The sequence below is a fragment of the Puntigrus tetrazona genome, chromosome 11 (genome assembly GCF_018831695.1).
Source record: "Puntigrus tetrazona isolate hp1 chromosome 11, ASM1883169v1, whole genome shotgun sequence".
Taxonomy (NCBI): Eukaryota; Metazoa; Chordata; class Actinopteri; order Cypriniformes; family Cyprinidae; genus Puntigrus; species Puntigrus tetrazona.
Window position 1 is genome coordinate 13,156,629 of NC_056709.1, and position 12,500 is coordinate 13,169,128.

Sequence of the window (12,500 nt, forward strand, 5' to 3'; positions counted from 1 at the left end):
TTCTCTGTGGACTGCAGTAAAGCAGGTGAGACCTCTGGGTAATACTTGGTTGAATGCTGGGAACAGATGCATGTGCATTTTACAAAAACACTACAGAGCTTTAAAATCCTGACCCATCGTGAAATCCGGTTTGCAGAACACACACGAGGAGGATCTCAGCAGATTCCCTCAAGTCTTAAGCGTGCACACGCTACAAGATTTCAACATCGAGGCACACAAGACAAGATGATCACGTGATCTCACGCAGCAGCTAGTCATTGATATTTCAGTGATGTTTTACGTTAGCTAGCACGCGAGCCGCTCGACGAGACTTTTGCTCCGGTTCCTGTAGTGTGAGCCAGTCTTAAATATTACATTTCACTATATAATCCATTATTATAATTGATACAATTATATAAAAGATTAATGTACTTTAAGTTGTTGTTTTTTTGTCACAACCGGCTACAAATTGCAACATAAACGATGCAGACGCAGACCAACAAGCAGCAAAGAAATTAATTCAAAAAATTAACAAACATATTCAAACAGTCAGTAAATATTGTAAGTCAGTGGTGAAAGAATAAGTTACATGCATTACATTACTTTATATATTATTTCTATACCCTACAGAGGATAAAAGGTTTGGAGAATAGATCATTTTATTAAAGCTGTTGTTTTTCATCTTAAATTATTTATAAATATGAAACATGTACTCACATTATTAAGTTTGTTGTTGTTTTGATTTTTTTTTAAGACCCTACAAAAGTTAAAAATGAATAATATTAATCTTGTTATTTCATATAAATGTAATCATAAATTATTTATAAATATGAAAGGTAAAACATGTATTCATATAATATTAACATTATTTACTTTTATTAAATGCTGCATATATTAGAAACATTTTGGAGAATAAATCTTTGTATAAAAAAAGATCTATATATATATATATATATATTATATATATATATATATATATATATATATATCTATATATATATATATATATATATATATATATATATATATATATATATATATATATATATATATATATATATATATATATATAAAAATAAATATATATATATATATATATTTTTTTTTTTTTTTTTTTTTTTTTTTTATGGCAAATGTTCTAGTAATATGCATGTTAATAAGCAACTGTTACCTGATTTTTGTTTTATTATTCGTATTATATTTTTTAAAAAATTTACTTTACAATGAATTGAATACCATTTTATACAACACTCGTTTTAGCGTTCTAATTATTGTTTTTAAACATTACTATATGATCATAACACTCACATGTATTGTTTGCCTCCAGGGAAGAACATGCTGCTGGTCGGCGTTCACGGGCCTCTGACGCCCTGCGAGGAGATCCTGGTCAAACACATGGGAAACATGCAGTACAACGTGAGCTACGTCTTAAAGGAGCGGGGCAGCTACATCCTGGCTGTGAAATGGGGAGACGAACACATCCCAGGCTCCCCCTTTCAAGTCACCGTCCCATAATTCCCGGCGGCTAATCAGAAACACTCCTGACAGAGAGAAAGGCACTGTACAAAAACAGCTAGAAGACCTTCTTGGTTCTCTTGAACTTTGCACTTGATCAGGTTTTGGACTGGACCGCGACGCTGACGGCATGTTGCAGCGATGCATGAACTGTACAGTACTTCCGCTTCCATCACGGCGAGTCTAAAGAGGAGTGTGGAGAAGTTAAAAGACGGTGTATGAACAAACTGATCGGGGTTTCAACCCAAACGTCTCTTTACTACTGATATCGACTCTTAATTGTCAGTCTCTTTTAATGCACACGTTATAACCTTTCTGTGTCCGCGTTTGATTTTCTGCCGAACCGTGACGTTCATTCCGTGTTAAATCAAGGCATCATCCATCACTTCAGCATTCATTTCAACTGGTTTCAATGCTACATACTCAATAGTTTACATAAAAACGGCTACACGTCAAGATTTTAGATTTTAGCAAAATATCCCGTTTAGTTTTTTTTCTTCTCGCAATTAGTCTGATTTTCGGGCTTCTCGGAGTCACTGTAATAGATTTATGCAGGTCTTTCCTCATTCTTTAAGTTCGTCTTAATGCTACTAGTTTTGATACTCCAGCGGTGAAGTATTTTGTAAGAGTTTTAAGGGCAAGAGGGGACATTTAATTGTATTTTGTATTTAGCCATCGGTGCCTTATTGTGAAAAACATGAATAGATTTGATGTACATTTGCTTATTAAAACTGACTGGAATCAAGAATTCAAGCTTAAAGCTTCTTTATTTATTAACAGTGAACTGTTCCTTTAACTCAGTGACTCTGTTCCGTTTAAAATTCCAGAAACAGGAAGCGCGTTGGCCTCCTGGATTGAGAACGTTCCACGGTTACCATAGAAACGACCTTCAACAACACATAAACACGTGCACTTGTAGTTCCAAAGGTCACGTGCATTATTCATGATTTCCTTTGCTTTGTTCAGGTGGGAGGAAGTCAATGCGACCGAGTTAGTTTTGTGTCGTTTAGGTCTGTGTCTGATGTTCAGAAGTGCTCTGCTGCCTCCTTCAGGACAGACCTGAGAATTACAAAAGCACCGTACACGTATCCCCTAATGGAAAAAATATGCACTGTTTTTAACCAAAATTATAAAAAAAAAATAATAGTTTCGCAACTGGAATAAATAAATGTAAACTTTTGCTGTTAAGGCTATATATATATATATATATATATATATATATATATATATATATATATATATATATATATATATATATATATATATTATTTTTTTTTTTTTCTTTTTACTAAAATTTAAACCGTTAGCCTATACAAATATTTAAAAGAAAAAGCCTAAAGATAACAAAATATAAACAGTATATGATTCAAAATATTAAGTATAATATTAAGTACTATATTAATATTACAGTACACTTAAAATAAAACTGGTTTATTAACTTTTACATGTTCCTGTTGGGTATATACATATTTTTGTCAGTGTATAATATTATTTATATATATATATATATATATATATATATATATATATATATATATATATATATATATATATATATATATACTGACAAAAATATACATGTAAAAATATATAAATTGAAATATTTTTTTTTATATTTATGCTGTATGTGTAATACTAAATATACACAATGCGCACGTTATATAAACAAAGTTTGCCATGCACTTTTTTGTGGATTGACTTGATGAATTGCTCACCACAAAAATAGCAACGTGAACTAACAAAATGAATACACTTTTGTGTATTACTTTCGGAGGCTCCCCCAGTACCTATCGTTTTTCTAGTCCTGTGTATTTGACTCTTGTCTACTGAAACCGATTCCTCTATATGGGGCACTGGCCATCTTTTGTTATTCTGTCAGTATACGGCGTGTTTGGCCTCCGTCCTCTCCGCCTGCTGAGTGAGCTGCTCTCTGATTGGTCGTCTCCGCACCTGGTAGGTTTCTGCTGCTCTCTGATTGGTCGGCTCCGCACCTGGTAGGTTTCTGCTGCTCTCTGATTGGTCGGCTCCGCACCTGATAGGTTTCCGCAGCCTCGGACTAATCGGTCAGAGACGCGGACGTCAGCCATGAGGAACCTTCTGACCACTCAAGACCAGAGCTTCTACCGCGAGCTGATCCTGAAGGAGGCCTACACGCGGCTGGCGTGGAAGACGAAATACGGTAAAGACTACCCGACCGCCTTCGCGTCCCGCAGGTCCGAGTCCATCGGGCCTCCGTCTGTCGGTAAAGTCACGCTGCCTCCGGTGCTCCAGCCGCGGGAGAAGAAGCCGGTGGCCCGCCGCTCGTTGAGTGAAGCCCCGCTCATGAGACCCGTGAGTCCGCGGACCGCAGCCGCTCTTTATCACGGCTTATCCAACGAAGGCAAAGGACGGGGTTTGTATTTGAAGAAACGGGCGCAGAAAGGTCCTGAAGAAAAGTTTGACTATCCGATTCTTTCGTCCTGGGATTATGGATGGAGATTAGGTGAGCGAGGTGAAAGAAATAGTTACCCCAAAAATTTAAATTACCCCATATTTTACTCACCCCGAAGCCATCCTAGGTGTACGACTTTCTTCTTTCAGTCGGGAGTTGTTTAAAGCTAATGCTGGTGAATAGCGGCCATTATTTTCAAGCTCCGTAAATTGGATATATCCGACGTAAAACTAACCTGTACATCTTCGGAAGAAGGTCAACTGGGTTTTATAACGAAACTAAGATAATTGACCCATGTTGATTTTCTGCGAGAACGCAGGGTTCCGGCTTCTTGTCTCGACGTATGACGCAACTTACGTCGTACGTCATACGTCGAGTCAGAAGTCAGCCAAGAAGCCGCTACTCGGCGCTCAGTCTGTCAGTTATTTACGTTATAATTTTAAAACTAGAAATATTTAAAATATTTCTATAAAAACCTATTCCTTTAACCGTTGTTTCTAACTTTTTTTTATTTTTTAAAAATGTTCAGTCTATCAGTTATTTACGTCATAATTTTAAAACTAGAAATATTTTAAATATTTATATAAAAACCTATTCTTTTAACCATTTTTTATAACCTTTTTTATTTTTAAAAATGTCCAGTCTGTCAATTATTTGCGCTCTTTAATTTTAAAACTAGAAACATTTTCAATATTTATATAAAAATCCATAGCTTTAACCGTTGTTTATAACTTTTTTTTTATTTTTAAAAATGTATTTCTGTGAATTTTCAGCACGATTACTTCAGCGTCGCATGATCCGTGCGTTTCTGATTAAGTTCATATGAAGTGTTTCATATTTTTGTGGAAACTGCGATACATTAAGTTTTTTCAGGACTATTAAGTTTAAAAGAACATTAATTTATTTGAAATCTGAATCTTTTGCAACATTCTAAATGTGTTTACAGACGCTTTTGATTAAATTCAACCATGCTAAAAAAAAATTTAAAAATTACAAAAAATAAAAAATCCTAAAAATTAAAAAAAAAAACAAACGTTTTTAAAAAAAAAAACATATTTTCCTGGTTTTAGAAACATAATAGCATGTGGTATTAAGTGTTAAAATGTTATCTTAATGGCGATGTTGAGCTAAATGTCAAATGTTTTCTCAGGTGATTATGACATTGACTGTAAGACGCCAGCCTATGGGAGATCTGGGATCGTCCGGAGCACTTTCTATGCCAGGAATGGCATTTTTAACATTCCCACAGCCACCGATCAACTCGGATGAGACACCAGTGAAAGTTTTCCTCACCTCATTCTACCGAGTCTCAAGCAAATCTATGATGTTAATGAAATAAATCGTATGAGCATGCATGCATTATCAATTATGATGTGAAATCATCTGATGAAAATAGAGCCGAAAGCTGTTTCAGAACACGCAAAGCTAGTTAATGGGGAAATGCAGACGGGTTAAAGTGTTGCAAACTAACTCTACCGTCTCTCGGCAACCGGTAAACCAACACTGCAGACCTCTGGTTCATAATTAACAAGCACCGGAAGCTCGTCGTTATCATTCCAGCAAAGCTTTGACCACAGGAAGAATTCACGTTTTAAAAATAAATGCAAATTGGAATAGGTATTTTACACTGAAATAATGTTTATATATAATATATTATTTGTTTCTGCAGATTTTGTCTTTTAAATGTTAATTAAAGGAATGCTTTTCGCTGTTTTGGGTCACCATTGACTTCCATAGTAGGAAAAAAAAAATACTATGGAAGTCAATGGTGACCGAGAACACACACACCTTACTAACCGGGGCAAGTTGTCACAGCTTACTCGTGATGAATGTTTCTCAAGGTTAGTTTATTTTGTTAGGTCAACTTTTGAGTCTTAACGACGAAAGTATTGCAAGTTAATAACCCGGGAGAAAAAATAGCTTAGACCACAGGAATAATTTACATTTTAAAAATAAATTCAAATTGAAATAGGTATTTTACACTGAAATAATGTTTATATATAATATTTTACTGTTTTGTGTTTTTGCTTTTTAATTTTTTTTAATATTTATTAAAGGAATGCTTTTTGCTGTTTTGGGTCACCATTGACTTCCATAGTAGGAAAAAAAAAATACTATGGAAGTCGATGGTGACCCAAAACGGCCTGATTGCAAACTTTCTCCAAAATATCTTCCTTTGTATTCGGCAGAACAAAGAAACTCTTACAGGTTTGGAAATAGTCAAGAGTGAGTAGATGATGACAGAATCTTCATTTTTCGGGTGAACTGTTCCTTTAAATAAGTCGGGCGAAAGACACTTCGTCTAAAAACATTTGGGAGGACGACCCTGCAGCACAAGAAAATTGAAATTAAAAAGAATTGTTCACGTTGAATGCAACGCCAGTCGATAAATGCATAAATGCAAATGTAACCCGATCCTAAAATCTGACTAGGTTTATAAGAAAGTGGTTGCAAAACCAACAAAGCTGTTGGTTCATGTCCTTATTATAGTGAGATTTATAGATGTATATCTGCCTACCTGTCGGCCGCAAACTCTTATTTGACAAAAAATCAAAACAGAGAGAGGAAACAGAACACTTTGTTTAACAAAGGGTGGAAAAAACAAATAGCTGCAATCTATTCTGCTCTAAATGTAATAGTAGATGCGGTTCAGACGTGATGTGTTGTTTTTATCAACGCTGTCATGATGGACCAATCACAGCCGTTTGTGGTTAGTTTTTATTTTTTTCTTAGGAAAGACCGCTTAATATTTTTTTTTGTTGTTTTTTTACATATGTCCTCTCCGTTTAACAATTTAGGAAGCCTTCAGTTGTTGAGAATATCGAGAATATAGAAGTGCTCATTTAATTTTATTCTCCTTTAAACCGCTAGATGGCACGAGACCACACCCCCTTTTTCGCCTAGAAATTTGCATGATTTTTTATTTATTTATTTTTTATAAGTTGAACATCACGGGCAGCCACGGGAAAAAAAAACATAATATAATGACATACTATTTATTTATTTGTTTTAAATAAAAAGAGAAGCATTTAAATATAAAATCTGCGTTCATGGTGTACATGCTCCTATTCATTAAAGTCATTTTCTCTCAGTATATCAATTGTTTTGTGATTTCTGTCGTGCTAGAATTGTTTTTCCTTTGAGAAGTGAGCCTCTCGCGGTTTTATATTTCGAAATGCAACACTTATTCATTTATTTCTAAGTGCGGTCGCTTCATATTACATAAAAACAGCTTTAAAAAGCTGCAGTGCACGGGGCGGAAACCATCAAAACGTACCATTTCTACACTATTTCGATTTAAAAGGTGGTGCCTCAGGCTGGTGATACACGTGGCAACTTTTTGAGCAATGCTGCTGGGCGACTTTGGGAAATATTACCGTCAACAGACAACCAGGTGATACTATAAACACATGACCTACTCTCAACAGGAAAGTGCCCTTGCAACATTGTGTGAAAAAGGTCATCATCAGCCTTAAAGATGCATCTTGGCGCCTAAATGCATGCGTTTGTGCTTTTTCAGTCTGCGATTGTTAACGTTTCACGCCCTTAAAAAGATGCAATGCTCTCTCTGTCCGGTAGGTGGAAACTAAACACCGCGCAAACGTTTCTGCACTTTAACCCGATACGTGCGTGCATCCGTTCTCAGAAACGGCCACGTGATGCATAAAACATTTATAATCATACCCAAGCGGATCATTTCAGATAACTCCATAATCGATGCCCGCGCGTTTTATCCTCAGCGCGCGGTTTCGCACCGACTGTCGAAAGCGCGCAGAGCGTTCATCACCGCGTAAAGCTGTTATACGCATATACTTGTTTTTAATCATAAGCTAAATGAGTTATTAATAACCGCCGGCAAAACTTCAGGTTGCTCATTAATGACGATGCACAGCTCCATACGTTTGCACGAGAACGCCAACAGCAGCCTGCGATAAAAGGGACGGGCCCCCGGCAGGGAACGTCGCCAAATATATACATTGCATCCTATGGCGTATATATGCACGTATGTGAAAATAAAAAATACGCCGATGGAGATGCGCGGTTTTTCTTAACGGGTGCCGATCACTGGCGCGAACGCATCGCCAGGCCCAAACCCGAGCGCAAAGGTCATTCAGCGCGGCACCCATCCACTGTTTATTAAAGACGAGTCATTTGTAGATGTTTCCTATAGAGTGGGGGAAGGCAAGCCCCATTGATTCAGAGGTTTGGAATTTGCATCTGATTGCTGTTTGTCAACCAATGGCTTGAGTCGCCGATCGCGGCACCGCCTCAGATGAGACGCGCACACGATGTTGCTGCCGAATTAACCTCTATATCGAAATCAAACGAGGAAGAGCGACGCGCTTCAGACCGAGCACGAGCCGCACTGTTTCTATAGGCGCTCGCGCGTACTGACCGAGAGCGAGCGCGTCGCGAGCGGCTTGGTTTTTTTTTTTTTTACGGGGAAACCAGGAATGTTCCTTCCGCTTCCCAAGAAAAAAACTAAACGGAAGTTAAACTGGTAAGAGAAGTGTGTCTCTCTCTTTTTCTCACCCCCTCCTCCTTTCAGCATGCATTTACATTTTTCCTGTTTGCGTTGACTGCGCGAGAAGTGCGTTGCGCGCCTGGCGTGTGATCGGTTTTTTCTTTCTGTTTTTGGGGTTGTTTTGAGCTTCGGCGATGCGTTTAATGGTGTCAGTGCGTTTTACGGCCAGCAGAATAAACACTCGACACAAACACATACAGTAACTGCCTTCAGGCACGCGATGTCTCTATGCAAATAAGTGTAGCCTAAATGCCCGGATTGTTTCTTTACGTGGTTTTTTTTACGATTTTAACTTCTTGATGTAGTTTTGATAAGGTAAGTGATATTTTAATAACTTTTTATTTTGTATATAGGTCCGTATAGATCATCTGTGATCTTGTGTATGTGGAAGTAGCGTATTGATTTTATTTTGTTGTGTTGATTTTTACTTTTTCTATTAAATTTGCCTTTCTAAGTGTCATTTAACTAATGTGCAATACATTTCTGCTGACAAAAATACTAAAATAAATTCTTAGTTATTAGACTGCAGCAATTATTCATCTGGGTAATGATATTAATAAATAGTAACAATATTTTTTATCATCTATATAAACGGTAATATAATAAATTCCACTCTATGTGAAGTAGTGTCCGCAAATGATCTGAACTGTTGTAGGTTCTCTAACTGTTAAAAGTAAAATGTTGCAATTTGCTCATTTCAGAATGAGGTCTTTTTGAAGTCTTTTATTATGCATTATTTATGGAAAAAAAAGGAAATGTTAGAAGAGGCAGTGGTGTAATGGTTTGTAGTGTAATATCATTTTCATCTGGTGCCTTCAGAACAGATCAACAATCAACAATAGAAAAGAGTGGGTCTTATTTATGAAATAATTGTGGTTGTCACTTTGTGTGTTTGTATGGCTGACAATGTGAAAATGTTGATTGTTTTTATTGTGTATTTACTGATGTCATACACAACATGGTGGTTTTTGTTTATTCTTCTTAATATTAGAAAGGGTTCTAAAATGTCTTTTTAATGTATATTAATTTATAATATACTTAATAAACATATATATATATATATATATATATATATATATATATATATATATATATATATATATATATATATACTAATTAATAATAAACAAAAAAAGTATATATATATATATATATATATATATTAATTAGTATTAATATATATATATATATATATATATATATATATATATATATATATATATATATATATATATATATTATATATATATATATATTGATTTATCTCTCAATGAGTCCTGTTGGAAATATGGGTTAAGACTAATTCTATCCATTCTTAATGATCTGTTTAAATTAGCACAGAGCAGATACTCTCCAGCCATAATTAGATTTCTGTTGCACACAAACAGAACAGCACATATGTTTGCATGGACTACACAGCTTCATTACACACTGTACTGAAACACTATACGAGCATGCGCACAGTACGATTTGAAACAACAGCTGGAAAACATATTCAATTCAGTATCCACCCTCACTTTATCTTTGTATATGCAGGCATTTAGCGGGTGTTTACGTCTGCATTACAAAAAAAATTTTAGTGGGAATTGGCCATGCGTTTATACATTAGCCCCGTTTTGGGGACTCGAAAATGCAAGCGTGAACGTTTTTTTAAAAAATGAAATGCAAATGAAGCATGTTTGTAAAAAAACGAAAACAAAAAACAGTGTCATGCACGACTTGTTCAGCTTGATAGTATTTCTTAAATATTGACATCGCCATCTACTGGCACGCCGTGCATAATACTGCATTTTAGTCCGAATCTGAGTGAACGGGATTGTTTTATAACTATAAGAACCTAAAAGTAATTTATTTTTTATTTTTTATACATTGAACGTGTTTCATATAACAGGAGAACTCCGTAATCAAACATAAAAAATGATTAACCTGTGCATAATGTTTACATTTATATCAGTGCCTAGAATGAATCTTGGGCGGGACGAGATTTCCTTAAATGTCTTGTTGAGTCCATAGAAAGATAAATGAGACGCGTGTATGGTTGTGGCATTGCATTTGAAACCAGGGACAGCTTTTTAATATGATACAGAGGGTGTTTTAATCTCTTCCCTCATATTTTCCTGTGGCTTGTTTGTCTGCCGTCAGGTGCTTCTAGGCGCTATTAAAAATCTCATGCGTCGGTTTACGGGGCCTCCTTCTAAATGCCCTTTGGCCCGAGAGGGAGAGCGGATTAGTCTTAAAGACGCGTTCGGTGATATATTTCAGGTCTTACGGACCTAACAAGCCCGAGATTGTCTCAAACCTGTGCGCAGGAAGCGAAGCTGATGCTCATTTCTAATAGCGCGGTTCAGTTTTCACTGTGCCAGGCGGCGTGATTCTGTTCTGTGGCTAGAGCAGAGATAACGAAAAAGAGTCAGCAGATTTGCGTGGCGTGCAGTTAGCTGTGAAAGCAAGCAGAAAGGGACGGCGGCAGGAGAGGAACCGCGAGGCTTGCTCGGCGCTTGAGAGGTCAGGAAGGTCGTCGGTTAATGTGCGATGAAACGAGCCGCCGTGCGCCGTGCGGTGAGTCCCGGGGGGTTGTTTGTACGTGAAATAAGCGGGAGACGATAAGGCGAGGTACGAGCAGGAATGAGGCCCTGCGTCCCGTCACACCTGTCCTAATCAGAAAGAGGCGACCGTATCGGCCGTATCATCTCATTTGCAGGTTTTCTGGTTGACTCTGCTCTGAGCTGGCCAAACTGGTTTCAGCTTCGCGTGTTACTAGGTAGTGTCGAGCGGGATCGGATATCTCGAGGAGGGAACCGCTCTGTTTTTAGATTAATCTGTATGCGCGTCTCGGTCTGGCCGTTTCAGCACAGAGGCGTGAAACAGAAAGCAGCGTTTCAACAAAAAATGCTGCACAGACCAGCGCTGTACCAATGCACTTCCACGGTTCTTGTTACCGTGCCTCATTTAACTTTTTTTTTCTTATGATAAAAATGATTTGTTAGTCATGCTATTAAAAAAAAAAAAGCGAGCTTAATGTTAGCGCTAACTAGCTGTAAGTGTCGAAAATACTGCAATACTAGTTCTAACTCGTTTATGACTTGGTGTGCGGTTCTCAGCCTCCACGTCACGCATCTTTTAATGCACGGCTAGCCGTTGATTATCCCTTACGTATGCTATTAGAGCATATGTAAAAAAAAAAATCAACGTCTCTATTAATTGATTCTCATTTTTAAGGATTGATATCGATTCTTAAATCCCAAGAATCGATCAGTCTGGTCTTTTATTAGTTGAGCTGGGAATACGCTGCGATTTCCGCGTGCTGCCCTAGACCCAGTGCTTCTTCGCCTGCGCGAATACAGAACGTTAACTATTTAAAGGAGACACGCGTTGGTGTCTCTGGTGTGTCTGTGAAGTTTCAGCTCAAAATACCCTACAGATCATGTATTATATCGTTTAGAAAATGCATATTTCGAGTGGAAGCAGAAACACCGATCGCTGTGCCTGTTTCTTTAAATGCAAATGAGCTTTCGGGCCCCGCCTCCTTTGCTAGAATAGAACCTCTCTATTACAGCTCGCACCTGCTAAAAAAAATCACGTTTATCGCATGTAAAAAGCAGTGTTCTGTGTCAGTAGTCAAACGTTTGCCGTTGCATTTGATCTGTTACACTGGTGTCCCTTGCAAAATTAAAACTGAGGCGAAGAGGTGAAAATATACATATCAGGGGGCTGTATATGTATATAATGAGGTCCCTTTGTAACGTCACAAGGGGAGCGAGATCAGAGACGCTCGTTTTTTCAGCCGCTTGGTGAAATAAAGTTACTGGGTTACTCTTTCTCACCTCACTCCTTGGTTTTTAGATGCACCGGGGACCTGATTATAGCACTCAAGCCAAAAAATGAAACGAAAAAAAAACATAAATAAATGTATATCTAAATGGAAACGCGACAACAACTTTTGTGTTTGTTTACCTCGTAAATATGGTCTATCCAACATGACTTGAAAGCACCGTTAGTGCTTTTGACAACACTAGAAAGCATCCATTGAAAGGAAAATGCTATACAAAC

The 12,500-nt window shown here is 37.1% G+C and overlaps 3 protein-coding genes across 5 annotated transcripts in view; all 3 read left to right on the plus strand.

Annotated features, from left to right (window-relative positions):
- LOC122353835 (filamin-B) overlaps positions 1-2,242 on the plus strand; it is a 333,941-nt gene extending 331,699 nt beyond the window's left edge. Inside the window, 2 exon segments of the mRNA XM_043251709.1 lie at positions 1-25; positions 1,307-2,242. The exon segment at positions 1-25 is cut by the window's left edge and continues 167 nt beyond it. Coding sequence (XP_043107644.1) covers positions 1-25; positions 1,307-1,494 — 213 coding nt within the window. The 3' untranslated portion in view covers positions 1,495-2,242.
- A 1,271-nt stretch (positions 2,243-3,513) lies between these two features.
- Positions 3,514-5,285, plus strand: LOC122353677 (protein ATP6V1FNB). The gene is made up of 2 exons (XM_043251548.1): positions 3,514-3,976; positions 5,076-5,285. Exons 1-2 carry the CDS (start codon positions 3,580-3,582, stop codon positions 5,192-5,194), a joined length of 516 nt encoding a protein of 171 aa, XP_043107483.1. The 5' UTR covers positions 3,514-3,579; the 3' UTR covers positions 5,195-5,285.
- Positions 5,286-8,132: 2,847 nt separating this feature from the next.
- The window catches only part of arid3a (AT rich interactive domain 3A (BRIGHT-like)), a 45,930-nt gene continuing 41,562 nt past the window's right edge, over positions 8,133-12,500 (plus strand). For 2 of the 3 annotated variants that reach the window (XR_006252101.1, XM_043252484.1), the window contains exon 1: positions 8,133-8,426. The gene's annotated coding sequence lies outside the window, so the exon portion shown is untranslated. Of the gene's footprint in view, positions 8,427-8,494; positions 8,766-12,500 lie in introns of those variants that run through there. The other variant, XM_043252485.1, reaches the window with a different exon arrangement.